This window comes from Sylvia atricapilla, chromosome 6 (genome assembly GCF_009819655.1).
Source record: "Sylvia atricapilla isolate bSylAtr1 chromosome 6, bSylAtr1.pri, whole genome shotgun sequence".
Taxonomy (NCBI): domain Eukaryota; kingdom Metazoa; phylum Chordata; class Aves; order Passeriformes; family Sylviidae; genus Sylvia; species Sylvia atricapilla.
Genome location: NC_089145.1, coordinates 44,671,670 through 44,699,284, shown reverse-complemented (window position 1 = coordinate 44,699,284; position 27,615 = coordinate 44,671,670). Strand labels below are relative to the sequence as shown.

The 27,615-nt window shown below is 38.8% G+C and overlaps 1 protein-coding gene and 2 long non-coding RNA genes across 7 annotated transcripts in view; 1 reads left to right on the top strand and 2 right to left on the bottom strand.

Moving 5' to 3' along the window:
- The window catches only part of TECPR2 (tectonin beta-propeller repeat containing 2), a 44,720-nt gene extending 20,344 nt beyond the window's left edge, over positions 1 to 24,376 (top strand). For 3 of the 5 annotated variants that reach the window (XM_066321761.1, XM_066321762.1, XM_066321763.1), the window contains 7 exons: positions 1,148 to 1,388; positions 2,136 to 2,225; positions 3,084 to 3,317; positions 6,896 to 7,044; positions 20,622 to 20,763; positions 21,741 to 21,890; positions 22,141 to 24,376. In XM_066321761.1, the coding sequence (XP_066177858.1) occupies positions 1,148 to 1,388; positions 2,136 to 2,225; positions 3,084 to 3,317; positions 6,896 to 7,044; positions 20,622 to 20,763; positions 21,741 to 21,890; positions 22,141 to 22,298 (1,164 nt within the window). In that variant the 3' untranslated portion in view covers positions 22,299 to 24,376. Of the gene's footprint in view, positions 1 to 1,147; positions 1,389 to 2,135; positions 2,226 to 3,083; positions 3,318 to 6,895; positions 7,045 to 11,681; positions 11,766 to 20,621; positions 20,764 to 21,740; positions 21,891 to 22,140 lie in introns of those variants that run through there. The other 2 variants (XR_010743852.1, XM_066321764.1) reach the window with 2 other exon arrangements.
- Positions 22 to 2,492, bottom strand: LOC136362856 (uncharacterized). Its single transcript, XR_010743853.1, has 2 exons — positions 2,422 to 2,492; positions 22 to 264 (listed from the first exon to the last, which is right to left on the bottom strand). It is a non-coding gene; the product is annotated as an uncharacterized lncRNA (long non-coding RNA).
- Positions 5,396 to 11,764, bottom strand: LOC136362858 (uncharacterized). The gene is made up of 2 exons (XR_010743854.1): positions 11,120 to 11,764; positions 5,396 to 5,618 (listed from the first exon to the last, which is right to left on the bottom strand). It is a non-coding gene; the product is annotated as an uncharacterized lncRNA (long non-coding RNA).
- Positions 24,377 to 27,615: the final 3,239 nt, after the last annotated feature.

Genomic DNA, 27,615 nt, shown 5'->3' with positions numbered 1-27,615 from the left:
GAAAAAAATGCAGTTAATTGCTTGATATTTTGTAGTACACTTTATTCATTATTTTAAAACTTCTGTGGCTGAAATCCCCTTTTTGTGCCTGCTATAAAGAGGGGAGGAAAACAATCCCATGGTCATCCAGAACAGCACTGCAGCTTTCAAGAACACAGGAGATGCTCTGCCAGGTCATAGGACATGCTGTCGAGGCAGAGCATCAAATCTGACTGCTGAATGCAGCCTCTTCTCTTGTCTTCCAGTGCCTGTCATTTTCCTTAGCTAGAGAAAATAAGTAAAAGGTCACCATGCAAAAGAATGTGTTTTGTGTTTTTCCATTCAGTTGAGGTGTCTTTGAGCCATGTGGAGCTGCTTGTTCAGCCACAGTTCATGTGGGTGAAACCAAATTGGTTGCTGCAAGTACTGTCCAGTATCGATTTGGAATTCCTGACTCTGGTTTCTCCAGCTTTTCTTGTTTTCTTCAGATATGCAGATGGGGGAGAAGGGAGTAAAAACAGTCTTACAGAAAATTTGTTTGTCTGCATGCCTACCTTAGTTACAAGAATTTTGGTCTATGTGCATGTATAATCCTTTTTTGCATGTGGGCATCATGAGTAGCTTGGGTTTGAGGTTATTGGCAAACTGCTGCTCTTTTTGTGCTTTTAGGCATTTTGTTCCTTTCTAGGAGCATCCCAGAGGGTTTCCAGTCTAGTTGTCCATGACAGAACTTGGGTGATTGCTTATTTAGACCTCCTTCTGCACTGTGAATTAAAATGTCCACAAGGTAGTTGCAAAGGAGTATTGCATTCAAGTTTTTGTCATGTGGTTTGAATTGCTACGCTGTGCAAGTTTCTCTCCTCCTCTGGGAAATTGAAAATTCACCTCTTAGTTTGCAGAGTTTGGCATGTTTTTAGAGGGAGACATCCTAAAACAAAGGGCTATCTTAAAATGCAGATTTCTAAATGGATTGTTGGATAGAAGGGAGTTGTAAGCTGGTGTTTAATACTGCTTGTGGCTTATCAGCAAGACAATTAGTCAAAATGTACCATTTTTATTTTTCCTTTCCCACCTTTAATATTCCTAAAAAAGCTTCTGGTGGAAGATTATGCAGTTTACCCCACAGCTTAACTAATTATCAAGGGCACTTTTTTCTTTTTCCTCCCAGGTAAGCATCACTGATTATGTAGTGTTTGACCAGTGCAGCCTGTTCCAGACCATAATCCAGGCAACTCACACGGTGGCAACAGCAGCTCAGGCACCTGTGGAGAAGGTGGCAGACAAACTTCGAATGGCATTTTGGTCACAGCAGCTTCAGTGTCAGCCCAGCCTCCTTGGAGTTAATGGCAGTGGAGTTTGGATCTCTTCAGGCAAAAACGAGTTCCATGTAGCAAAGGGAAATTTAATAGGTTGGTGTGCCTTTGCATCTTAATTTTTTTAGTTAAGAGTATTAAATAGAAGGAAATAACTAACTACAGCTCTGCCACCACAGAAATTACCCATGGCAAGGCAGGGCGGCTTTAACTTCTTTAAAAATTAAATTAAATGATTCGTTAGCATTTGGTCTTAAATACTTTCTCATTTAAAGGGAAATATTTTTCATGGAAAAGTCATTGTAAAACAGTGAACTGTGCACAAACAAGTTACTGCTTTTAACACCTCGTCTCTGGGATAAGAAGGCAGTCTTAAGCTGCTGAACCTATTTTATCTTGCATAGTGGAGTCTGGCTCAGGATCAGTGTGACTGTGCAAGACACTAATGTTATGGTTTTACAATGCTAATAGAGGGATTGCTTATTTTTCTTGCGACAGTTCTCAAAATAGAATTCTGATTTGGTACATTGCTTTGTTTAGATAAATACTAACAGTACATCTAGGATGTTGTTTAACCTCATCACCAAATCGGTCCCCTGTTGAATACCATTAATATTTTTCTTTATTCTTTTCTGCATTCCCCGATTTCTCTCTGTGTGTTTATATAGGTGTCAGGAGGAGGCTTCCCCCTCCCCCCAACAGTTTCTTGAAAGATTTTGATAGAAAATGTTGTCTAAAATATATTTAATAATTGCTTGCAATAGAATTTCTATTAAATTTTAAAAAACAAATTTTAATAGAAAACTAAATTTCCTACTAATACCACTTGTTCTTTCTTTCAAGGCACATATTGGAATAATATTGTGCCTCGTGGTACTGCTTCTGCCACAAAGTGGATTTTTGTGTTGGCTTCCCCAGCTTCCTCTAAAGAAGGTTGGTAAATCAACAGTGCAGGTGTATAATATCTGATTTTTAAACAGTGGAATTGATGGTGTGAGTAATTAAATATCCTGAATTACTCCAGATTTTGGTTCTTTTCTGTTTGCAGGGATCTAAAGTAGTGGAAGTATGGTGGAAATATGTCTGTAAAACTACTGGAGATTAAAATTAATGTATTATTAACTCTCACCTTTGGTGTGGAGCAGCATCCAACAGAGAAATGGGTGGTCCTCAGGAGCAGCAACTTCCTAAACTGCCAAAGCATGAATTGCTAGAATTTGTAATTGGAGGTTTCAGAGCGTGCTTTGCTGAAATGCCTGATTCTCCTGTCAGTGCTGTTACTGCAGCAAAATTGCCCATTACTGGTAAAAGTGAGACCCTTTCAGGGAATTGAACTTCTGGTTACAATAGTTAGCGATTGCATTATCTAAGTACACTGGCTTTAGTGGCAAAAATGTGGTTTAGAGCTGAAAAAGAATGCTGCTTTTCAAAGGCTATTATCAAGGATAAAAAACAGCAAAAGAATAAAGAGAGGTGATAGTGCACTGTTACATGTGTCTTCTCTCTATTTGTTCCTTCAAATGAAACATTTCTTCAAATGAGATCACTTACTACTTCCTTTATGTGAGAAATGGAGTATTTAAGTGTCTAAATAAGGGCTTAGGATGTGTATTTGTGTTTCAAAGCCTTACCCTATGAACATAGCCAAGAAGCTTTAGTTTTGCCTTCAAATATACTGGGGTGTTTTTTGTTTGTTTGTTTGGTTGGGTTTTTTCCAGAAAAAGTAGGTGTGTAAGCTTTCTCAAGAGTGGATTAGGAATTATTTTAATAACAGAAGTGTCCTTTCCATAGGAAGCTTTTTGTGGCTGTGCCAAAGCAGCAAGGATCTGTTTTGTGTCAGTGATCAGAATCCTCATTTTCGTCCTTCTACGGTGCAGCTGCCACCAGAGTCTGAAATGGTGCACTACTCTGCTTGCCAGGATGCCATTTGGGGCTTGGATAGTCTCGGGCAGATATTTATCAGAACACTTTCCTCCAGCTGCCCAACAGGGATGCATTGGACAAAACTGGATCTCTCCCAGCTAGGTATGACATTTTCATTGAGTAGACTATCTCTTAGCACACCGTATTTTCCAGAAGTACATTCAGTTTACTGATGTAGAATATAACATTTTACTGGATTAAATAGGACCTATTGGCAGGTGATAGTAAAACATCAGGAGCAGATGTGGCTGTCAAAGAGTGTTCTGTTTAGAACTCTCTCTTTTCCTGGAGACAGGAGGTTTCCTGTTTGCAAGATACTTTGTGTTCATGCATCTTGCAGTGGTCAGTCTGAGGTGGTTGTGCACAGGCTCCAGCAGCTTTAACTAGGCTGGCTCTTGTACCTCAGTGCAGCCATAATCACCTGGTCTAGTGCACAAAGGTCTGAATTTTATGGTTAAACACATTTTTAGCAGAGTCATCAAAGCTTCCTGCCCAGGAAGAATTATGCTCCAAGAGTTGCATTGTTCATGAGTGATGCAGCTGATAACACTCAAGCTCAGATTTATAGTGATGCAATAATTCAGAATAATGCTTAGAATGTGATGCTAGTGAACTGCTCTTTTCATTTGCTTAGGTGGTTGGCCATGATTTGATCATTGAAATACAGTTGCAGTTTGGAGTTTGGCTCTGTGGTAATCAGGTTATTTGCCAACATCATGAGTAATATTCTAATCAGATTTATTTCTTTAGTAGTCTGACTGTTAGAACATTCTTACCTTCGTACTAATCTGCATTCCTGTTTCAGGTGAGGATAAAAGAAATTGAGACTATGCACCATTCTTTTATCATTTTAAAAGCAATTCAACTGGTTTGCAGTTTTTCCATTTTTGATGGCAATATTCATGACTGATCTGCAAACAGATAAGCAATTTTAACTTAAGGTTTAAGGAAAGACAGACACAGCTGGCAGAGTCTAAGCCTCATGTACAGTTTTAGTGTACAGTTTATAATACTTCATGGAAAAATTCTGAAACATGTCTTTTAAAATTAACTTGTTTGTTAGTTTTACACCAGTTATTTTTCAGATCTGATGAATTGGTTCTGAATCCCTCATCATACCATAGTTTAAACACTGATTGATGCCTTTTACTGACCTACAGGATAGATTTGGCGGCTTTGTCCTTCTCATGTTCCTTAGTGTGGTTTGAAACTCTTCCCATGAACCACTGCTTCTCAGCAGTTTAGACAGTAACTGTTTAACTGAAAGAATAAGTAACTTCTGGCCATTGTCTGACATCTCAGAAGAATTCATGCAGGAAATCAGTGTAATTTGTGTTAGCTAACTGTAATACCTGGCTTGTCAACTTCAACAGTTCAGAAATTCAGCCTTTACATTCAGCTGTGACTGTCAGCTCTGTGGCACGTGGTGGTGGCATAGAAGAGGTTTGGGGTCAGGAAATACTCAAACACTCCATTGTACTTCACATTTCACTGAAATATGAAGATGTTTTGGGCATTTTCTCCTCCATTTAATTGCATGTGATACCTCGCTGCTTAACAAGTGCATATCCGTCATTATAATAGAAAAGGCTGTATTGGTTCTAATGGGGCTGAAGAAATCAGAGAACTGTTGTTAATGTTCAAGTATATGTTTAAGTTTACTCCAGAAACATTAGGACTTTAACTGTGCAGGGCAGGCAGGGTGGGAGCAACTTTCTATAAAATGCAGTTCAGAATTCTGTATGGATGTGGTGGGGTTGTGTGTGGGGGTACCAGCATTAAGGTTGAAACATTCTTATTATATTGGTAGTATCTTGCTTTATTCATTACGTACTGGGAGTAGCACCCAGTAGATTATTTTGATTAGCATTCCACTATCACTGTCAAGGTTTCTAAACACAGTAGAATGACCTTTTGGTTTTAACAATAAACAATACTGCTGGTTCATGCTACCTTAAAACAGTTGGTGACTGTGGTTAACATGACCTTCTCCTAAGATATAAACAGTAAGTGGGAAGAGGGAGAAGCCCCAAAACATTTACGTAAGGGCTGTGTTTTTGAATATCAAATTGTACTGTAGACATAAATGATATCAGCTATGCTGAGTAGGTGATATGTGATTCCATGTTTGAGTGCCTGATGCTTGTCTGGATCAGAACACTTCGACAGCTGAGGCATCATTTGACAAAGCCATTGCTTCGAGTCATACTTTATTAGAAGGAATTACAAGGCTTTAAGTAAGATTTTTGCTTTGCAGCTTGAAGTCAAGTCTCTGTCTACAAAAGAAAGTTGCTATAGACGTTCTTATCCCAAGCAGTAGAAGTTGTTGTTTTCCATTTTGGTTTTTACATGAAGCTGTCTGGTTAAAGGAAATTTTGAGATGAGATAGGTTGATTTCTATTCCTGTGATTCAGAAAGTTAAATTATTTTGGTTTGTGAGATCTGTTTACCAGTATAGATAATTCAAAGGTAAAGCTGTGTTGTTCTGTTGTTTCCTGTTCTTTTCCCCAGCAAGCCCTAATGATTGGGAATATTGTGTTCTGGAGAAATAAATTCTTCAAACTTGCACTCTGTGGGATTAAATTCCATGGCCCTCTTTAAGGAATGCTGTGTCTGATGCACTTTACAAGATTTGCTGCCAAACTTCACATCCCTGAAAACATGAGTGTTACCAAGAATGGGATATCCCAAGCAGCACTGGCATGTTCAGTTAACCAGCAAGGCCTATTTTTAGAGTCTTTAGTTTGGAGTCTGACCAGAGCATTCCTTCTGTAGTGGATCTGTACTGCTTGGGTCCTGCTTTCTTTGGAACTTGTTTTCCATTACTTAGCTTTGTTTTGTCCAACATGGGATGAAAAAAGGAAATCATATGTTAGATACATTACATCACATGGCTATTTTAAAATGAATGTGAAGGAGTAAGAGTTTCAGTAGACAGTTAAGTAGCAGTTCTTTTTAGTCTAAAATACCAGGTATGCTTCTCCACTGTCTTTGCAGGAATCTAGAGTAAACCCAAACACGAACCACTCTAAAATTCCAACACACCCTTATTTGGCAGCTTAGTTTTCATGGTGCTGACATTGTTAAAATACTGCTGCACATTTGAGATCGGTGTAATAAATGTGTACAGTGGTGAATATGAATCCATTTGAAAATCAGTTCCTTTATTTATAGATGTGACACTGGTATGTTAACACTGAAGTGCATAACCCATTTGCTTCATGTTTTTGAAATGCTGGTGGAATTTGGAATGTTCTTTGCTGACTGTATTAGCAGATCAACACCTTTAAAAGTCTCTGATCTTGGCCAGCTACAAAGAAGAGTTCATGTTAGGTCATGTGAAAGTTTGTCTAGGCACTGATAACATTTGTCATGGAATGTTTCCCTGCTTGAATTTGGTTATTGTAATAGTGTATTTATAATGTGCTTTAGAAATTGCAGTCTCCTATGACTAAAACATTTATTTTTAGGAGAGAAATTTGTCACATATGCACTACCTGTTGGTTTTGTTCATTGTATCCAGCAAATTTTATTCTCTCACAAGTTGTATTAACTTCTAATCATTTTTATGTGACTGTGTTTAAAGCTTGTTTAATACAATGAAGTCTAAATACAAGTTCTGACGATTAGCTGAATTTGAAAGGAAAATGCCAGGTTGCTAATAATTTCTTTGTTACTAGGTGGTGTAAAGCTGATCAGCTTGACCTGTGGAAATCAGCATGTTTGGGCCTGTGACACCAATGGTGGCATTTATTTCCGTGTAGGAACTCAGCCTCTTAACCCAAGTTTGATGCTTCCTGCGTGGATAATGATTGAGCCACCTATACAGGTAAAATGTTGATTACAATTCTCTGTAACCTGGTAGTTTGGCTCTGTGCTAAACAATAAAACAGTAATTTTAGAATTCATGGAAAACAGTAGAGCCAGGTTTTATAGTAGAGTGTAGCATTGAGCTATGCCCTGAGTACCTTGTGTATGCTAGGCAAGGAGCTGGATGGGCAAACAGCACAGAGCAGAGGGTCTGGGAAGGCTCTGCTCCAGTGGCATGGTGCTGAAGTCCCTGCCACTCTCCACCCTCTTCCTTTATCCTCACCCTTGTGAGTCTGGGATGTTTGCTAGGGTGCTGTGCCTGAATTCAGGGACTGTCCTTGTCATGCAGTGCTTTGTAAGCATGCAGTACAAAGCAGCTCTTTTCCTTTATTACCAGAATGGGCAAAATTTATATCCTTTCTCCCTGCCAGCTGGGAGGATCAGAGTTGAAGGAAGCCTCCTAAAGTAACCTGGAAGCATATTTGGAAAATAGAGAAAACTGACAAAATCTGTTTGTCCAGTGTGTGTTTGTTGTTTGGTTTTTGGTTGTTTTCTTTTTTAATCACTCCTTAAACCACAGTGCTTGCTTTCATTGCTGCTCTAATACTTTGCAAGTTAATCTATGAAATGGGAGTAATTTCTGTTGTGGGTTGGGACTGCTGTGATGGAGCTGACCTCTGACTACTGATATCATTCTTTACTCCTTGGCACAAAATCACTTGAACTGGACTGTCTGCTGGTCTAGCAGCAGTAACACTGGATGTGGTTGCATGCTTGATGGACATTTTATGATGTTACAGGATTTCTCTTAGAGATTTTGAAATGCGTGGTACTTTCAAAAGTATACATTAGGAAATAGAAATAAATCTGTCCAGTGGAGTTGCAATAGTTTATTTGGTTTTTGCATAATTTGCTTTTAGTTCTTCTTATTTCTCATCAATCAGTTGTTGGCTCATGTGTATCTCAGGGTGTAACAGCAAAGAAGGGCAGGGGAACAAGGAAATGAAAACTGCAGATATGCATCCCATCAATAAGCACTGGTTAGATGACTAATTCTGTACTGGCAATGTGATTCTGGAGAAATGGTAACTTGTTTTGCAAAATAGCAGGGCAGACTGATAAGTAGGGGCCAATACCACTTGCAAAAAGGACTTTGTTAAGAGTGCTGGTGATGCACCCAAGTGGGTCTTTCTGATGTAATCTGTAACAATTTGTCCCTGCTAGCAAAGGGAGCAGGGCAGCAGGGAGAGGAGACTGAAGGTGTCAGTGATGATGTCTCCCATAAAGGCAATATTCTTTAAAAAATAGAAAGAAACATTAAATTTAAACTGAGATTGCCGAGAGATAGAGAATTAAACTTGTGTACTATCTTCTTACCAAATGTCTATCCAGGAGAATAGCCCAAAAAGTTGTTTCTGTATGCTGATAGTATTTTCTCTGTACTAAGGGATTCTCTACTTCTCCACTGAAGTAGATTAAACTACTCAATACAAAGGTGTTTACAAGAATTGGTTTTGCTGTGGCTCATTATTTGGCAGTAACTTCCTTATGCGGAAAGTAGACAAGGTGGAAAATCAAATTATTTCCCATATGCTTTTTAACAAAGCTGGGTGATGTTGCTTTCCAAAAATTATAACCTGATACCCAGAGCAGTGTCATTCCTTTTCCTGTTATCTTGCCAACTCCTGACATGGCAAATTTAATGAGTCAATATGAAAGGGCAAGAATTCAGATGTTGCTTGTAGAGAAGGTGAAAACTTAGGTGTTATGTGCTTGTTTTTAACATTCCAGCATGTTAAAACAAGTCATTAAAGGAGCAGCCTTTCATGCATTTGCAGAGGCTTAATGCAAAATAAGAAAATATGTGAACTTTAAAAGTATTTCCAAATGCTAACTTAGTATTTGGAAAACAAATATAACATGATGTCTGTAGACTGAACTATTAAGTGAACAATATTTGCTTATTAGGAACACCATACTGTTATCTGTCCCTTAATTGACTTTGACACAGTTCTTAGCTCTTTACTCTTATGTAGAGAACAACAGAAATATTGTAAGAAGTATTTGTGAATGATTTGGCCATTTTCTGTTTGAAGAAGGAAATCAAAATTGCTTTTCACTTGCTTAAATACAGGAGCACTCTCAACGTAATTTAAAACCAACTATGGATATTTAATTCCCTAGTAAATGTCAGAGCCAATATGACTTGTCTATCCCAGATCTCATGACTCAGGAGCAGCTTGTGAGCAGCTGCAGACTCTGCTTTTATGGTGTCACTTCTCCTTACAAGAGTGCTGCAGTTGCACAGCATTCATCTTTGCATCACTTCACAAAGGTATTCAGAGACTGCAGTTTTGATGAGATTTTTCTCCTGCTAAAATGAGTGAATATAATTTAAGTTCAGTCTTTGACTCTGTGATGCTGTGTTTTTTTTTCTTAAATCAAGACTAAACCATTCTTGTTTGCTAGTTTTCCCTCTGTACCTCCTTACTGAAGTATCTCTTGAGATGAAGAATAAGATTATATGTTCTCTGCCCTCCTTTTTTATTTTATCCAGTACTTCAGAAGTGGTTGAGAACATCATTAGAGTATCTTGAGCAGTAGTAGTTTATATATAGCTGTTTTCTGTGATTCATCAGTTTGGTTCTGCAGTCTTAGAAGTAAAATAATTATGTAGTTAAGCAGCTTTTTGGAAGCTGCTTCAAGGACATTGACAAAACTGATCAAAATGCTATGATGAAATTATTTTAGACCAGGAAATAAAAAATGTTTTTCCATTCTGTTGTTAACATGCAAGATAAAACTATCATCAGTTGTAACATGTCTCAAAATACATATATATTTTTACATATATTAAAAATTTAATTTAAAAAAAGAGCAGGAAATACAGATATTATTTATATAGATAATATAGTGTATTTTCAATATGTGTATATCTTTAATATGATTTAATGCTTTTCCAATCTCTGGCCTAAAGGAACAATAACTAAATATTAAACCGAGAATTAGAAGAGACTGTAAGACTAATTTAGATTATTAAAAAGTGGAGCTTGATCAAAAGATAAAAGTCTTTAAATTGCTTTCAAAGGTCCTCCCACATTGCACAGTTTGAAAATGATTTTTTGAGCATTTCAACTTTTATATCTGGTACCTTCTGAAAAAGATAATGAGACAAAATCTGGTCTTGAGAAACTCCTACTTCCCAAAGTTTAAAAAACTGGTCTTAAAAGCCACCTTTGCAGATTTACATTGAGGCATCTATCAGATAAACAGCTTTATCTGACAAAATTAAAGGGAACAGAACAAATATTTGTAATGAGTGACTAATCATCTTACTCATTGTAAATAATCAGCCTTACTCTAAAAATAGACTGAGACATTTTATTGTCACTTCTTTAATTGCTGTTCTTTGCTCATTTGCAGCCAGATTTCATAGAGAGTAGAATTGAAAAGTGATGTTATTAAATCCAGAGGTCTGTTTAAATATCCATATAGCTTGTCTGAACTCTGAAGTACAAGGGGTTTGTTTAAGGAAATGTTTGGCTACTGCATAAAGCTTTAGCTGATCATTTATAGTTCCCAGGGTCTCGGCAATGAGCATTGTTTGACTTAATTTGCCATAAAATTGTCATGAGCATTTTGTGTGTTTCAAGTTAGAGAAACTTTTGATTTACTGCTCTTCCCATAAACATCCTGGTAATTGTGTCTCTGTACTTTAAGCCTGATATCATAGGTAAGAGAAATTCTCATAGGTAGTAGAAAATCTTACTGATGTAGGAGGGGCTATTTTCTTCTTGCACACAGACTTCCAAAAAACTAAATTAAGGCTGTTCATGCTTTCACAGTCATTCAAAAATTATTAAAACTACAAAGCAAATAGTAGTCTAAAAATGCCATTTGAAATTTAGGCAAATTATCTGTATTTCTGAAAAATCAATATGGGATAGATTTAACTTCTTTTCAATACCTCACATTGAACATATGTCAAGAAAATGTAAGGACTTGGTTGTACCATACAGATGGATGTTGACATGTTAGAAATGGTTGTCATCATCTTTGTTTTGTTTCCTTTATTTAGATAAAATTCTGCTTACCTTACAGAACACTTAATGTAGATCTGGGGACTTTCTTCTTCTGCATCTGCCTTGCTTTTGCATTTGTCAGTGAGATTTTTGTTGTTATTAAAGCCAGTTCTACATTAAGTGGTACTTAGAGGAGGAAGTGCTGAGCAGTCCTCAAGATCAGATTTTGCCATTAAGCTGAAATGTAGGAAGGGTTAGTTTGAAATGATCTTCAAGAATTGAATATTTAGAGAGGAAGGAAATTTTTCTATTGAAAATGCTTTATTACTTTTGCTTCAGAAGCATCTATGCTACTTTTGAACATCTTGTCATGGAAGCCTGTTCTTTCCAAGTCCAATGGTTTTCACTTGCAAGACCAGTTTGCATTACTCAGCCATTGCATAGACATCTTCTGAGTTACCATGAGTTCTGCTTTGGAGTGCTAAGATGAGATTCAGAGATTTGATTTACTAACCAAAGTCTACTTAGGTTGGAGAAGTAATAGACTCATTAGACCTGGTTCTCTTAGACTGGACTAACTAGTCTGTTGTTCTGTATATCTTCACTCATATGAGACCTCTGAAAACATCATTAGGGAGAAGATTTTCCTGGAGGACTGCACTTTTCAAGATGATGTAGAGAAAAGCTGTTTGGCAGTAGTAAGAGCAGCTGTCTCAAGGTGGGTTGCAAATAAGTATAGGAGATCAAAGCTTCTGCAGCTGAGTCTTTTGTTTAGCAGATTTAGGATGCCATAATGTTTAAGTTCAAGTTGGTGCTTCTTCACAGGCATGTCTATCTTAAGTAATTGTAAGTTACATAAAAGGTGATTTTAGAGGCTGAAAAATTGCTATTTCAGCATTTGTTCTGAAGTTGCCTCATGCTGATTGCATTGCTGAGCGTAGGGCTTATTATCTTCGTCCTTGTTGCTAGTTAAGAAAACTGCTGTCACTATATTTCACTGTATTTTGCTGCTGTGGAGTTTTAGCCTTGTGATACTTGTTTTAAGGCGCTGCTATCGCCTTGTTCAGAAAAGTATGTGTGTGGCCTGTCATGGGAGATAGCAACTGTTATCAGCACCAGAAGCTTCAGATCACAGAAAGTGCTCAAATTGGAGTACACCCAGAAAGTTCAGTAGGCAATCCTCCCGTGTCCTTCTAAAACGTGATCTCAAGGGGGTGTATTTGCTTTTTGACAAGACTGGCTTATATTTAAAATAACAGTTGAGGGAAAGAGAACCTTCCGTTTTCATATTTCAGTTAGGTCATTACTTGGAACTTCCTCATACCTGCAATTCTTCCAATATTCTCATATTTTGGTTAGTTAACACAGAGTTAGATATTTAATTATTCTTCAGAGAGATGAAGAAATATATTTAATGTTCAGTTGGGCAAATAAAGTAACCACAACTATAATTAAGTTTTGAGAGTTTTTCCAAATTATTCTATTAAAAAATAAAAGCACCATGGTATAAAAATTTGTGGTATAGAGGATGATCATCTGGATTTAACAGGCATGAGCTGTGGTTGCACAGAGTAAGGAGACACCCTGGGATATCTGCTAGACACATCAGACCCTTTGACCTTGAATTAGGAGCTTGAAGACTCCTCCCTATAACCCCCAAGAAATACTTTCTCTCCTTGGTAAGGTATTTAAGTTTCAAAAACTAAAGAGGGGCCCTTTATGGGCATAGGCTGCATGAGAGGGTGTTTTGCTGATGCTCATTAAAAGTGTGCTTATAAAAAAAATAAAAGCCTTGTTACTCAGAACTTTGCTTATACAAGGTTTTTATTACCTAGTATTAAATGATGTTCTTTTTCCTGGGAATTTGCACTTAGTGTTTACTTAACACACATTTCTGTAAATAATTCATTCTTACTCTCCTAATAGTTAGTACTTCAGTATGTTATTAAAAATACCTATAGTGGTAATTACAGAGGGCTTATCTCCTATGTTACAATTTATAATCTTAGTTACAAAACAATATGACCAGAGGACAGTTGGGCAAACCTGAGTAAGCCTGGAGTTTGTATGGTCTCTAAAGTGGTTACATGATATTTAAATTATTTTTTAAAATTGTTTCTAAGGAACAATTGTATTAAGTACTTTTAAAGTATTTTATGATTCTCTCAAGAATGTATTGAGTAGTTGCATGGGTTAGGTTTGATCTTTTCTATGATTTGATACCTTATGTTGTTGTCTTTCCCATGTTTCTGCAAGAAAAAATGTTGGAATAAAAAATTTAGGGCTTACAGAAGGTAGAGGTCAAGGGATTTGCTGCTTAACTTTGCTTTGTCTTCCAGATTGTGCTAGTCATAAACAGCACAATACATATCTCCTCAGTGGGAAATACCCAACTAAGGCCTTTGTCCATTTTATTCATTAAAGGCAAAAATGTGGGGCAAAGGGTCATGTTGTTGTTCTAAGGCTTCTGAAGAAAATAATGCTCCAGTTTTACAGACAACAAATAGTTACATTTTTCTGACAATTTAGTGCCAGCTTTACTGAAGAATATGTGGCATCAAGGAAGACCAAACATAGATTCCTCTTTCCTGCCCCTGTATATTGCCTTGAGCTTCTCTGCAGAGAAAAAAAGCAGCACTTAATTTAGCAAGCTAATGCTGAAAGAGCTTTATAACCTTCATTTAAATGGACCTTGGAAATTAATATATAAATAGGTCTGCATTGGGAGAGAGTCTCTCTAAGTTGTGTTCTTTTTTGTTATCCTCATTAGGAGGGTCTGGATGGTGCTAGTCATGGAAATAGCCAGATTAGTCTGATACACTCATAGTGCTCAAAAGAAGTATCCCTGATGTGACCTTCTTACAGCCTGCCCTAGGCCAGCTGAAGGTGTTCCTGATTTGTCAAGGCAAGCAGAACGTTTGTGTTGAATGTAGCCACCAACCTGTTACAAAAAGGATTGAGCTCTGACAGACTGATAATGTTATGTTTAGTCTTCCTTATCCTGAGTGTTTCCAGCAGAACAGAGATAGCGGAGGTTTGCTGGTACGTGGACTCTGTGCTCCTGAAAAGTGACGTGGAAAATGTTCTGATGTGGTTTTTTGTGTGCATGTGTTTGCCCTTTCTGTGTTGATAGGGAACTTTAACCATTTGGGTTCAGCTGTAACCAGTAAGACAAAACTTTTGGGTTGTATGTAGGGGAGAGTGGGTGGGGGAATATGTTTGTTTTACTTTGGATTTTGTTTGATACCATTGTTTAAGGTAAATTCTTACCCTGAAACTTATTTCTCTGTGGTTTGCAGAAAGGAAGGAAGTAACTTTCACAGAATTACAAACCTAATGGACAATTTGATAACTTAAATATCTTTAGCATAGACATTGTTTCTTGATACCATTTAACAATTTGCCGGTTATGTGATTCTTTCCAGTTTATTTCAGTTTATCAACACTGTTTTCACAACAGATCTGGCAAGCTGGCTTTTGTTGGTTTTATTGTAGCAGATAACAAATACATCCACAGGTCTTAGTATATTTCTTTAATGTTGAAAAGGACATAGTTGATAGTGTTGCAATCCGTGGTCCTGGTGGGAAATTCTTCTTGTCAAAAGACTGAAAGTGACTGGAGTGTTTCTAGCTAAGGCACAAGACCAGAGGATGGGGAATCTGCATTCAGATCTGACTGGCTAAAACAGGCAGACTTCTGAGATTTTTAGAGTTTAGGAATGTTTGGCACCCCAAGTAATAGAAAAACAATGTTCTGCAATTTTTTATCAAATCGCACTGGATCCATGAATTATCCATAACAGGTTGATCTCTCACAATGGTGATTATGGTGGATAAATTTATAAACAGAGCTTGGTGTGTCAGAGCAGGAATGCTGAGAGATTGCTGCAAGGTTCTTTTAAAATTCCAGATTCTCCAGTAAATTACAAATAGAACATGTTTCACAGTCAAGGTATATAAATCTCATGAATGCTGTTGGAAGTTAAACCAGCTGAGTAAAGGCTTCGCTGAAATAATTTATCAATTTTCGTGGTTATCAGCCTCTGAAATGTTGTCAGCAGATTTATGAATTTGCAGAGATATCTCTTTAGTGCTGTGAGAGAACTCTATTTAACCTTTAACTGCAGCTGTAGAGATTTTCTCATTATGTAACTTATAAAATACTTGAAGCATGCTTATGGTAATTAAAACAGTGAAAATGGGAGATATCTGAGATAATATCTGCATGATTTTTTCTAAGAAAATAGTACGTATGTCAAGGAATTTTTAATTCATTTTATCCACCTTACTGTGGCAGCCATCAGAGTACCGTCATGTTGTAGGTGACTGCTTTCTGGGTAAAACATAATCCAGAAGTAAAACCTCTGCAGCAGGCTCTAAGAATTCCCTGTGTTTGTTTCCAGTGGCTTGTCCTTGATTTGTACCAAAAGCTGCTGTATATGATGATGTCATTATATGTCCTATCAGTTGTGCCCTTTACTGGCTGTTCCACAGCAGAAAGCTAGGAGGTAGAGGAATTGCCTAGATCCTTTGCAGTAGATGTTAGAGGATTGTTTCATTGATACGAGGTTATCAGAAAGAGCTGAGTAGCCTGAAGAAGGAAGAGAAGCTGGAAGTGAAATATCCAGAGAGATAGGGAAACTTAAGGACAAAATGAGCTTACTTAGAAAAACAAAAAAAGAAGAATATTTAGCCAAGCTTTTAAACACATATTTTTGAATTTGATAGTTGCCATTTGTTTCTTAGATGTATTGCTGGTGCAGAATAGGCTAGAAGTAATTGCTTTGATTACACTTGAGCCTATAGTGGTATCAGGAGCAATTTAGCTGAGATTCATGCAACTCCTTTTGTGGCTCTCCTTTTGGGCCTTTCCTCTGCTTTTCTTAGCTTCCAGTACCTGTGAATCTGTCATAATGCACAGGCTTAGGTAGTAGGTTTCAGCACTCAGTAAGTCTTTTTGAATGGAAAAACTCCTCCAACTCTTCCTCAGAGAATTCTCTCCTAGACAAATGATAGTGGAAGAGAGGCTTGGGATTCTGGCATTTGAGAGTGGGGAGCAAGGTGCACAAATCCCAACGGTTCAGCAACCACAGTCCCACCAAGGGGTCAGGCACAGTTTGGGACAGATCCTGGTTGGAACGTGAAGTGTATTGTAGAGCATAGACAGACACACTGTCAGTTTGTGGTGTGAAGGACATGGGGGAAAGCTGACAGAAAGTCCTAAATATGGGAAAGAGGTGGCTATTTAGGAGAACGTGGTAAGAAGGAGATAAGTGGATTTTAAAAAATAAAATACAAAAAAAAAAAAAATGAAATGCAAAGGTCTTCTGTTCATGCAGTACTTCAGCCTACACAAGCTAACAACTGCCCAGTTTCCTTGTGTGAAAACATGGGACTGCAAGAGCAGAAATGTGGTGAGGGATGTGGTGGAGCAGGAATCTGCACAGGAGTGAGGTGCTACCCCATGGCAACAATGTGGGGACATGAGCAGGGACAAGTGGGGAGTGAGAGCCAAGGTGGCTGTAGGAAGAAGCAAATAAAAATTGAGGGGAGAAATGTAAGCTGGGCCAGGAGTAAGGATCACTTCCAGCAAAGGGTTAGAAAATCCAAATGGGAAAATTGTGTGGGGTTTTGGAGTGGGTTTCTTTTAGTGTAGTTTGGGTGTTTGATGAGTTGCTTGGTTGGTTTCGGATATGTTTGCATGTTTTGTGGTGTGTTTTGTTGTTTGGGATTGGGTGGTTTTTTTGGTTAGTTGAGGTTTTTGTTTAAGACAGTTGTTTAATACCCATCTGAGGTAGCTAAGCAGCTATGTATTCTATGTAGTCAGTGCTTTTCTAGACAATTAGTGGCTTTACTTTTGAGTGTTCAAACTGCAGCCACATGTGAATTTACTGTGACCACAGGTAAATACTTGATGAAGCCTCTACCAGCCTGAAGCTTCCAACAGAGGGCAAATACCTAATGAAGGGAAAAACATGAGAAGATAGTCTGTCAAGGGCCTTGAAAACTGAATAGATGGGATTGATTTGGAAATGCAAGTCAGACTTGGTTGCAGCTTGGTCAGACTCAAGTCAACGCCAGAATTTTAAAAGCAAAACCAAAGCAAGTAACTGTTATGTACACAGAAGGCCCATCTGGGACTAAGTTGTGTGCTTATATATACGTGCAGATCATGCCTCTGTATCCCTTGGTTTATATGCACAGAGAGCTACTTGCTCTTCTATTTAGCACTCTGGAATTTTAGCTTATGCCATGAGACCAAAGCAGGGAATGCAGTGCTGCTTTGTTGAGGAGATGATGATGTGTTTCAGACATCATACTGTCTGTCTTCTGCAATGCCTTTACTAAGCTGGTGTGGAGAAAAACTTCTTAATAAATTTTAATTTAATATCCAGTTTTATTCAAAGTACATGTTTTGCAGGATATTTGCAATCAGCCTGATCAGATGATATGTTTTGCTACAAAATCATGATGTTATGTCGGTATCACTGATTTTGAACAGTAGTTAAGGGTAATCTCTGTAGAAGCAGGTGGAGTAAGGACATGCCTGGGAGCATGGGAGAGTTGGAAGTAGGTTTCACGTTGCCAGTGGGTAGCTGGGGATCCTCTCCTGCAGGTGTGGCTGCTCCAGTACTGTGGTGCTCTGCAGTGAGTTCCATGGCTGAATTCCTGTAGAACAGAGGACAGACAGGAAGGCAGATGATAATTTCATTGCAATGAGGAGACTTTAGACTGTAGAAATGTACTGCTTTAGAATATGCATAGAAATAAAGTGTAGATTTAATAATGTTAGGAAAAGTTTCTGTCAGGCAAGAGGAAAATACTGCATTTTGTGCATTTCATTGAAAGAGCTCGTTCTTCCAACTTGCAGTTGAAACTGTATCTGATTGGAATAGCAGTGGTTAAGCAAATAGTAACATTCTTCTTGTAGGTGATTTTAACCTACCAGACATCTGCTGAGAACTTAATACAGCAGATAAGAGCCAGTTCAGGAAGTTTTTAGAGTGTGCTGTGGACTTTTTGTCACAGCTGGTGAGTGAGCCCCCCAGGGGAGGGACTACGTTAGACCTGTTGTTGGCAAATAGAGATGGGCTGGTGGGAGATGTGGTGATTGCAGGCCACTTGGGGCACAGTGATCATGAAACTGTAGAATTCTCAATATTTGGTGAAATCAGGAGGCGCATCAACGAGACTTTTACATTAGACTTCTGAAGGGCAGGCTTTGGCCTGTTTAAGAGACTTATTCAGAGAGTTCCTTGGGAAGCAAGCCTTGAAAACAAAGGAATCCAGGAAAGGTGGGCATGCTTCAAATCAGAGCTCTTGAGGGCACAGGAAGAGACTGTCCCTGTGTGCCAAAAGAGGAGTTGATGAGACAAATGTCCAGCCTGGATGGGCAAGGAGGTTTTGAAGGAACTTAGGAATAAAAAGAGGATGTATCTATCATCTTTGGAAGGAGGGTCAGGTCTCTTAGGAACTATTTAAAAAGGTTGTAAGGGCATGTGGGAAGAAAATCGGGGAGGCCAGTGCTCAGTTCAAACTTAATTTGGCAACTTCTGTAAAGTATAATTAAAAAAATGTTTTTACAAATATATTAATGGTAAAAGGAAGGGTAAGACCAACCTTTGTTCTCTATTGAATGCTGGAGGGAACTTAGTAACTGTGGATGAGGAGAAGGTGGAAGTGCTTAACACCTTCTTTGCCTCAGTCTTTAGTGTGAAGATGGCTTGTCCTCAGGACAACTGTCCTCCTGGTCTAGTAGATGATGTCAGGGAGTAGAATGACCCCCCTGTTATCCAGGAGGAGGCAGGCAGAGAACTGCTGAGCCATTTCGATGTTTATAAATCTAGGGGACCAGATGGGAACCATCCCAGGGTGAGGAGGGGTCTGGCAGATGAGCTTGTGAAGCCACTCTCCATCATTTATCAGCAATCTCGGCTCACTAGTGAGGTTCCATATGACTGCAAGCTGGCTAATGTGACTCCCATTCACAAAAAGGGTGGGAGGGAGGATCCTGGTAATTACAGGCCAGTCAGCCTGACCTCAGTACCTAGTAAGGTACTGAGCAGTTTATATTGAGTGTCGTCATGCAGCACTTACAGGATGGCCAGGGTCTCAGGCCCAGCCAGCAGGGGTTTAGGAGAGGTAGGTCCTGTTTGACCAACCTGGTCTCCTTTTATGACCAGGTGACCCGCCAGGTGGATACAGGAAAGGCTGTGGATGTTGTCTATTTGGACTTCAGCAGGGCCTTTGACACTGCCTCCCAGAGCATACTCCTGGAAAAGCTGGCAGCCCATGGCTTGGACAGGATCGCCCCTTGCTGGGTTAAGAGCTAGCTGCATGGCCAGGCCCAGAGAGTGGAGGTGAATGCAAGGTGTCCCTTGCATCCAGCTGGGGACAGTCACCAGTGGTGTCCTTCAGGGGCCAGCTCTGTTCAATATTTTTACTTATCTCTCATTAGTAAATTTGCAGATGACACTGAGATGAGAGGATGTTTCAATCTTCTGGAAGGTAGGATGGCTCTGCAGAGAGACCTGGAATGGTTGGATGGATGAGCAGAGTCCAGTGAGATGACATTTAATAAGTCCAGGTCCTGAGTCCTGCATTTTGGCCACAGTAACCCCCTGCAATGTTGCAGGCTGGGGCTGGTGTGGCTGGACAGTGCCCAGGAGGAAAGGGACCTGGGGGTGCTGGTGACAGCAGCTGAACGTGAGCCAGCAGTATGACCGGGTGGCCAAGAAGGGCAATGGCATCTTGGCCTGTATCAGGAATGGTGTGGCCAGCAGGAGCAGGGAGGTCATTCTTCCCCTGTCCTGGGCACTGGTGAGGTCACACCTCGAGAGCTGTGTCCAGCTCTGGCCCCTCAGTTTAGGATGGACATTGAGACACTTGAGCGTGTCCAGAGGAGGCAACAAGGCTGGTGAGGGGCTGGGAACACAAGGCTGCGGAACAACTGAGGAAGCTGGGCGTGTTTAGGCTGGAGAAAAGGAGACTCAGAGGTGACCTTACCACTTTCTACAAGTTCCTGAAAGGTGCGGGTTGGTCTCTTTTCTCCAGGCAGCAGCTGACAGAAAGAGAGGACACACTCTCAAGCTGCGCCAAGGTTGGATATTAGGAAAAAGTTTTTTATAGGAAGGGTCATAAAGGATTGGACTGGTCTGCCTGGGGAGGTGGTGGAGTCACCATCCCTGGATGTGTTTAAAAAAAGACTGGATGTGGCACTCAGTGCCACAGTGTAGTTGAGGTGTTAAGGCTGGGTTGGACTTGATGATCTTGGTGGTCTCTTCCAACCTAGTGATTTTGTGATCATTAGACTTGAATACTGAACATGGAATATGACTATCATTATCAGTAATGATACATTCATTCATGTTCTTTTTGTTCTTACAAAGGGCATAAATTCTTGGAAAGTGGATTGTTTTGTACAATGGCACATAAAATATCAGTTACATTTCTCCCTGTCTTTAGTATCTAGTAAATATTTTACTTCTCTTGTGTACTTCTGTGAAAAACAAATGCTACAATAGTACAAAGATACAGTAGTACAAAGTTTAAATACTGTGCTTAATTTTTATAGCCAGTAGGAATCAACTTGGTCAGCATTCATTCAAGTCCAAATGATCAGATGTTGTGGGCAATTGATAGCAAATGGAATGTCCACGTACGAGTTGGAATTACAGATGAAATGCCTGTAGGCACTGACTGGGAACATGTACCAGGTAAAAATGAATGCATCAATTCCTTGTTGTTTCTGCCATTTTCTCAGTGGTTTTGTTTTGTTTAGTTGTTGGTTTTTTTTTTCCTTGTTGCTTTTTTAATTGGATAGTAATGCTTAATATTTTTTTGGCAATCAAGTGTTTGATAAGGGTTATCTTCTAAAGAGGACCTTGGTTTCACTTAAAAACACTGAGTAGTTAACGGGGAGAAATACAATTTTTTTAAACGGATTTGTTGTGTTATTTCAGACTGCTGCCACTCAGTTAGTAAGTGGTACAGTTCCTTTTCAGTTAAAACTAAAGCAGAATTCCTAAGCAGTTAGGGAGACTGTTGTGCTGTGGGGTTTTGTATTTAATTGTGATATCACATGAGGTTTCTACTTGGATGTGGATAACAAAAACCTTACACTGTTTTGCACATCTTTCTACTAATCCTGTGTGCTGGATATGTTGTGGATTAGGTAATTACACTTTTGCCTTGCCTTTAAATAAAATTAAATTTTATTTGTTTCCTTCTAAATAACTGTGCATTGATGCTTTCTGCTTTTTAAAGATTTGTCACTGCATTAACTCATGGCACTTAGTTGCAGAGTACTCCTGTGAGGAGGGGGCAAGAGTCCACAACATCTGTAATATTAACCATTCTTAGACAAATCAAGATTGTAATTGTTGGCTTATTCCCCATGTGGTAGTCACATACAGTGGAGGCTCCAAAAGTGTGTTATGAAGGTCCACTAATTGGATATTGCTTGTGGCTGTGGCCACATAAATTATATCCATGTTGGGATGATCCTTATAGATCAATAGATGCAGGAAGTAGCAAGTCTGCAGTTAAAAAGCCTTTTTGTTCTTCAAGTGCTTCATGTAAGAATATATAAAAACTATTTTAGTCTTGATGTCTGCTCTCAAAGTACATCCTGAAATGTATTTAGTGTCTAGGAAAGGCTGGTTATTCCCTGCTCATGTCCAATTCCCTGTAGGTTTACAGGCCTGCCAGCTGGCTCTGAGCACCAGGACTGTGTGGGCACGCTGCCCCAATGGAGATGTCGCTCGCCGATATGGCGTCACTGACAAGAATCCTGCAGGAGACTACTGGAAGAAGATTCCTGGGAATGTCTCACGTTTAACAGGCAAGTTGGTTCTGCATGACAGTGTGTCCAAAACATTGTGATGTCTGCTTTGAGTTCTACCTGATGGTGCTCAAGCTGACCATATGCAGGGAGAGCTGCACACGCTGTGTTTCACCAAGGGTGTTTTTATCACATTAGTAAACAGCTTCTCTGGGTATAATTGGGAAAACAGATCAAAATATTTTTTATTCAATGTTTAGAATTGGAACCTGCTACTGTAATTAAAAGATGGATAATTTATGCTTTGCAGTGACCCCTGTAGATGAACTGTGGGCAATCAGTACTTCAGGATCTCTTCTCCAGCGCCTCACTAAGACCTTTAGCCATTCCCATAGTTTGCAGAAAACTAATGACACCTCTGTTCTGCTTCACCCGGATGATTTGGAAGATGAATGGGAAGTTATATGAAGTCTGTCAAGCTTGTGAAGCAGTGAAAAAAACATGAGGACAGAATTTCTGTAATGTATGTACAGAATATTGGATCTAAAAGCCACTCATACTGGACCTGTGATATTAGCACTTTTGTATTGGAAAACTGATCTGTTAAATAGCCTCCAAGCTGTGAGTTCTGATGTTTGTTACATAATCTTTTGGGAGACTCTTTAGGTGTGGCATACTGCCATTGTTATACTGTACTACTATAGAAGCTCCTTTGGAAATACAACCCTTAAGTTAACCTTACTAGCAATGAAAGTGAATACTTCACAACAGCATGCAACTAATGTATTGATTTTGAGAAGGAATTTTGTTGCATTAAATATTTCTCTACAGTGGAAACATTAAGCATTTTTCAATTTCTTCTTGTATTTGAACTTCATACCACACTGAATGGATCTCTCCCTGACTCTTGTACATATATTTATTTTTCCTTGCAGCATGGAAGAAAATATGGTGAAGTATTTCTTAGTAAGATCTGAGAACATCATGATTACACAGTACTGTTAGAATGAACTTAGTTTGATCCATTTCCATATAAATAATTGCAAGGCTATACTAACCTTCCATTTCCAGAATTTTTGTTAATAATTTGGCTTCATTTGCAAGGTAGAGGTTTGGATTACACCTAATATCAGGGGGACTTTTGCCCATTTCCATAGTTATCAGGAAGCTGACAGAGTTTTGGGGGTGAGTCCCAGTTTGAAATAAGAATAAGAAGAGGTCGCATGTTGGGTTTGTAGTACAAAGCAGGAATGTACAAGGCAGCTTTCATAATTCCTGTTGTGCTGTATTTGTGCCTCCAGCCAGTGCTTTAACATTTGGACTCATATTGTTTTGAGTACCAAACTTAGATGTATTAAGAATAAAATGGTAATTGATAGAATTACCTATATATCCCACTAAAAATTGTGATATTGTGAGAAAATACTTAACAATATTCTGATTTTTAGCTATGTTAGCTAAATTATGAAGTGTCTTATACTTAACAGATGTTGCAACAGGGGTATGTGATGAACTGGGAAGTAACCTAAGTTAATCATTGCAGTTATTTTTCTTTATACTAAATCTTCTTTGAAAGATACCTCATCTTTTTTAAGCAATAGAACCATAGATGAGAGAACCTGAGTTCAGTATGTAGGCGGAGGAGTTATTTTGTGTTTGTTCTAGGCTTATAAATCATCAGAATGTTTTAAGCAGCTGCTAACCAATACTGTAAAAGAACCAGTTTCAGGAAAGGCCAGGAGTTGAAAAGGGGGGACGTTTCTGTTTTCAGAACTTAACACAAATGGAAAAGGATGTGTTTTCTTTTTAACATCTGTTCTCTTTCAGAATAGTTCATCTTGTACTGCACTAAAATTTGAACAAACATGGTGCAAGGTGAGAATGTGTATTGGTGGAAAGAGAACCAAGTTATGTCATTTTTTTTCAGTAGCACTTGTGGTTTTGGCTGTCAGTCCTCAGTTGAATCTTAATCCTACAGGAAGGACAGATTTATTTCCCTTTTATAGATGATATGTTTGCTTCTTAGCTAACTCATCTCTATACAGAGATTACCCCAGAGGGATTCTTTTAGCCTGTCTGGAAGTGGATGGTAATGGAATCAGCTTGTGAAGTAACCCAGTCTGTTTTATGCAGGCATAGCTTGGTGTCTTGAGGACCCCAAAGAAGCTGAAATTCAGCTTAAAAGTATCTTAAGGCAACTCACAAGTCAATCACTTTGGGGAAAGGACATGAGAAAGGACAACTTCTCTGTGCCCTCCAAGCACCAGATGCTCAAGTACAATGGCATTATTTAATAGTGACACTTTTGTATTACATTTTTCAAAGTCATCTTAGTAATGGTTTGAGCTTGCTAGTTGATTATTTACTGTATAATACTGTTCCTTGCTATGGTCGTTAATATTCAATTGGTGTCAAGAGCTCTTACAGACTACTTTTTAGGGTAGTTTCAACAAAATTAGGATGGATTTTTTTACTTTTATTTCTGTATTTAGGTTTTTGTTTGTGCTTTAAGACAAGTGCAATAAATTAGATTTTTAAGAAATAAATTACTGTGGTAAGACTCATCTTTTGTGTGATTTACAAGAGAATTGTCTGTGTCTAGTAGTTGTCTTGTTGTGCAAGACTGTGCTTATGCAATCCTTCCCTAATGTTGCCCCAGACAACATGGTAATGACAATGTAAGGACCTGGCTACTGTGAAGTACATTTTGTATATTTTTTTAATTGTGACAGGTGTGTCAAGCCAGCAAAACATTCATCATTGAAGCAAAGACAATTAAACACATCTCATATTTGAATATTAAGCTTGTTGCCTCCATATTAAGATAGTCTCGCTGTAATAGAAGTAAAAAAAATTCTTCTGCATGCCGAACAAAAATTGCGTGTTGAATATTCAGCTCTCAGTGAAAAATGTGCATTTGTGGTTCCAGCTAGAAAATGGTCCAGCAGAAAATGGTGATTGTACCACGTGTGCTGTAACTGCACCCTTCCTTGAATTATTCATTTTCTGAGGACTTCCTGTGTTTCTGGCATTTTACTGGAACTGCAGCTAAGGCTTAAAAGAGAACACCTTGGCTTAGCTTCCCAAAGGAGAGAGCTGTTTCCTGACGGAGTTGGGACCTGGGTAACTTCACACAAGAGAACGTAACAGTGATTAATGAGGCTTCTGACTCTTAAACACACTTCTAGCCCCAGGAATCCTGTTCAGATTCAGATGGCAGTGTCCTTGCTAATTATCATAGCTTTTATCTTGACAAACTGGTTCAGCTGCTTCTCTGACTCCTGCAGGGAAATAGTAGTCTCCTTACAGCACTGGCTCCTTGCTATTATGCAGGAATAATCCTGATGTCACCGCTTAAGGAAGGTGACTGTGATGAGTTGTTATGAAACCAACCGTCTTAGATAGATGAGAAACTCCTGGTTTTCTTTGTCTCACAGCAATGAAAATGAATAGGATTATGTTAAAGAATCTCTATGTACAGAGAAAATCTTTCGCTAACAAGTGTCAAAGAAAATATACTAATTCCTTAGGTGAGATAGTAGAACTGTTTATATGAAACAGTATTACAAATAGGGAAATTAAAATGAGAGACAATAATGAGCTTGGGTCATTATCTGAACAGCTTTATTTGTGCAGGTGCAGAATTTCATGTCTTCAGCCTTCATTGCCTGTTCAGAGAGGGTCTGGTGGAATAGACTGGGATCCCCCCCTTCTTCTCACACACTTGTGAACATCAGAACCCCATAACTCCCCATTATTACTTTTCAATAGCTGAGGTCTGCCAAGCATTTCAAAGTCGTTTGTGGGCTATTTCAGATTCATGTGACATCCTGGTTTATATTTTTGCTTTTCTCTTGAAAGTATCTTTAATGAGTGAGTTTTTGCTAGTTGTTTCAGCCAGTTCTGGGTAGATTTCAAGGAACAACTTTGATACACCTTTTCGGTAAATGCTGTTTTGAGTATGAGGGCTTGAAATCCAAGTGCTTGTATGGCTTTGCCTGGTTTATTAGCAGTTAGTGGGGCATAAATTGTTTATGGCGGTATGAAGTTCTCATTACTTTGGTGTAAAGTCTCAGGTCTCCAGATTTTACACTAACTGGCCCTGTCTACATCCCATCCGAGATAAGACTGGATTGAGGATTTCCAGCTGTAAAATGTGAGATGCAAGCTTTATTCCTCTTGCAGCCTTCCTGAAAGCTAAAGTTAAATGTTGGAAACAGTATTATGGTGGCAAGTAGCCACCAAAGAAAGCTGATGGATCCTGTCCCAAACAAAGATGATCACCCTGATTTTTTGATAATGAGTTATCATAGTTAATCACTCTCACATCAGCAGGACAGAAGATAACTAGTAATATATAGGACTAGATTTTAATTACTGAAAAGTGAAAGTTGAGTTGCAGTCATTATCTTTCGTGAATTACTACAACCAGAGCTCCACCAATAAAGATTAAAATGTCTGGATGAATGAAATTATCTCCCTAGTCTGCTGAATAGCAATATCTAGGTTTATCAGTAATGGATTTCTCACTGCTTGAAATTTATGGGAAGTAAAGTTTGTGTTCAGTGCAGGAAATGTTTTAGAGTGTTCTGTGGCTGGTGTCACACTAGAAGCTGGGTGAAATTACCACAATGATTCCTTTGGTCTTTGAGTCTATCTGACTTGAAAGGTATGTAAATATATCTAAAAAATATTAGCCATAAGGTTAAAATCCTGCTTGATGCTAGTGGAAGAAAAAAGCATAGAAAAAGTAAAGATCTGTTTGAGACTCTTTATGTTCTTGTGGATGGTGGACTTTATATATATTTATATGCACGTGTATATGCACATATATAAGAGCTTTGATTTCTGTTCTGTTAAAGATAATAACAATGATTATAAAATACCCAAAAGTGCTAAGTCTTCCAAACTGAAAAATTCCCTTTTGACCCTCAGAAATTACTTCTAAATACAGGGATTTTTATAGCCTGTGATTCTGATATAGGAATTGAATAGTATGCAGCCGCATATCACTGAGTGGTGCTGCAGTTACGAATTAATCTTTCAAACATTATTCACTATTTCTGATACTGAAGAAACCAGAGACTTGTTTTTCCATTTTAATATCATTTTCTCATAACCTCAGCTGAGATACACTTAGAGCAGATAAAGGAAGGAGAGTTCCATTTACAACACTTGTGTTTTGAATCTCATATCCAGAGAAAATGTACCTAAAGATGTGTACAGAATTTTATTAAGGTGCTTTACTTACCATCTTGGGTTTGCACAAGTGACTGTGCTTTATTTGTATTCAGTGGACCTGCTGTGTAATCAGTGTGGGGAGCCTTTGCTGAGAGCTCTCTGCTCTTAAGGGTGTGCAGAGGTATCTTGTGTGTGGAATGGAGAAGCGACACAGGTGTTGACATCTCTTAAAGTATGAAATGAGAATACTCTACAGATGACTCCTTGCTGAGGCTGTCAGGCTGCTGCATTTTTCCCTAAACGTGGGCTGGATGAATTTAGCTAAGCTCTGTTGGGTCAGGTGAAAGATCAAGCTAACTAGATCTCTCCCAGAAAAAAACTTTAAGTTCCGGAAGCCTCCAGCAGAATTCCTGGCACGTGTGCCTGGCTACAGAGCAGGGGGATGTACCATAGAGAATGAATTTGCTTGAGCTGCAGGGGAAAAACTGCAACTGCCAGCAAGAAACCCCACAATTCTAGGGAACAGACCAGCCAGCTGATCATGGGAAGTGCAAAGTAGGGTAATTGCTAGAATGACTGAGATTTTACTTGCTCAGCTCCCACG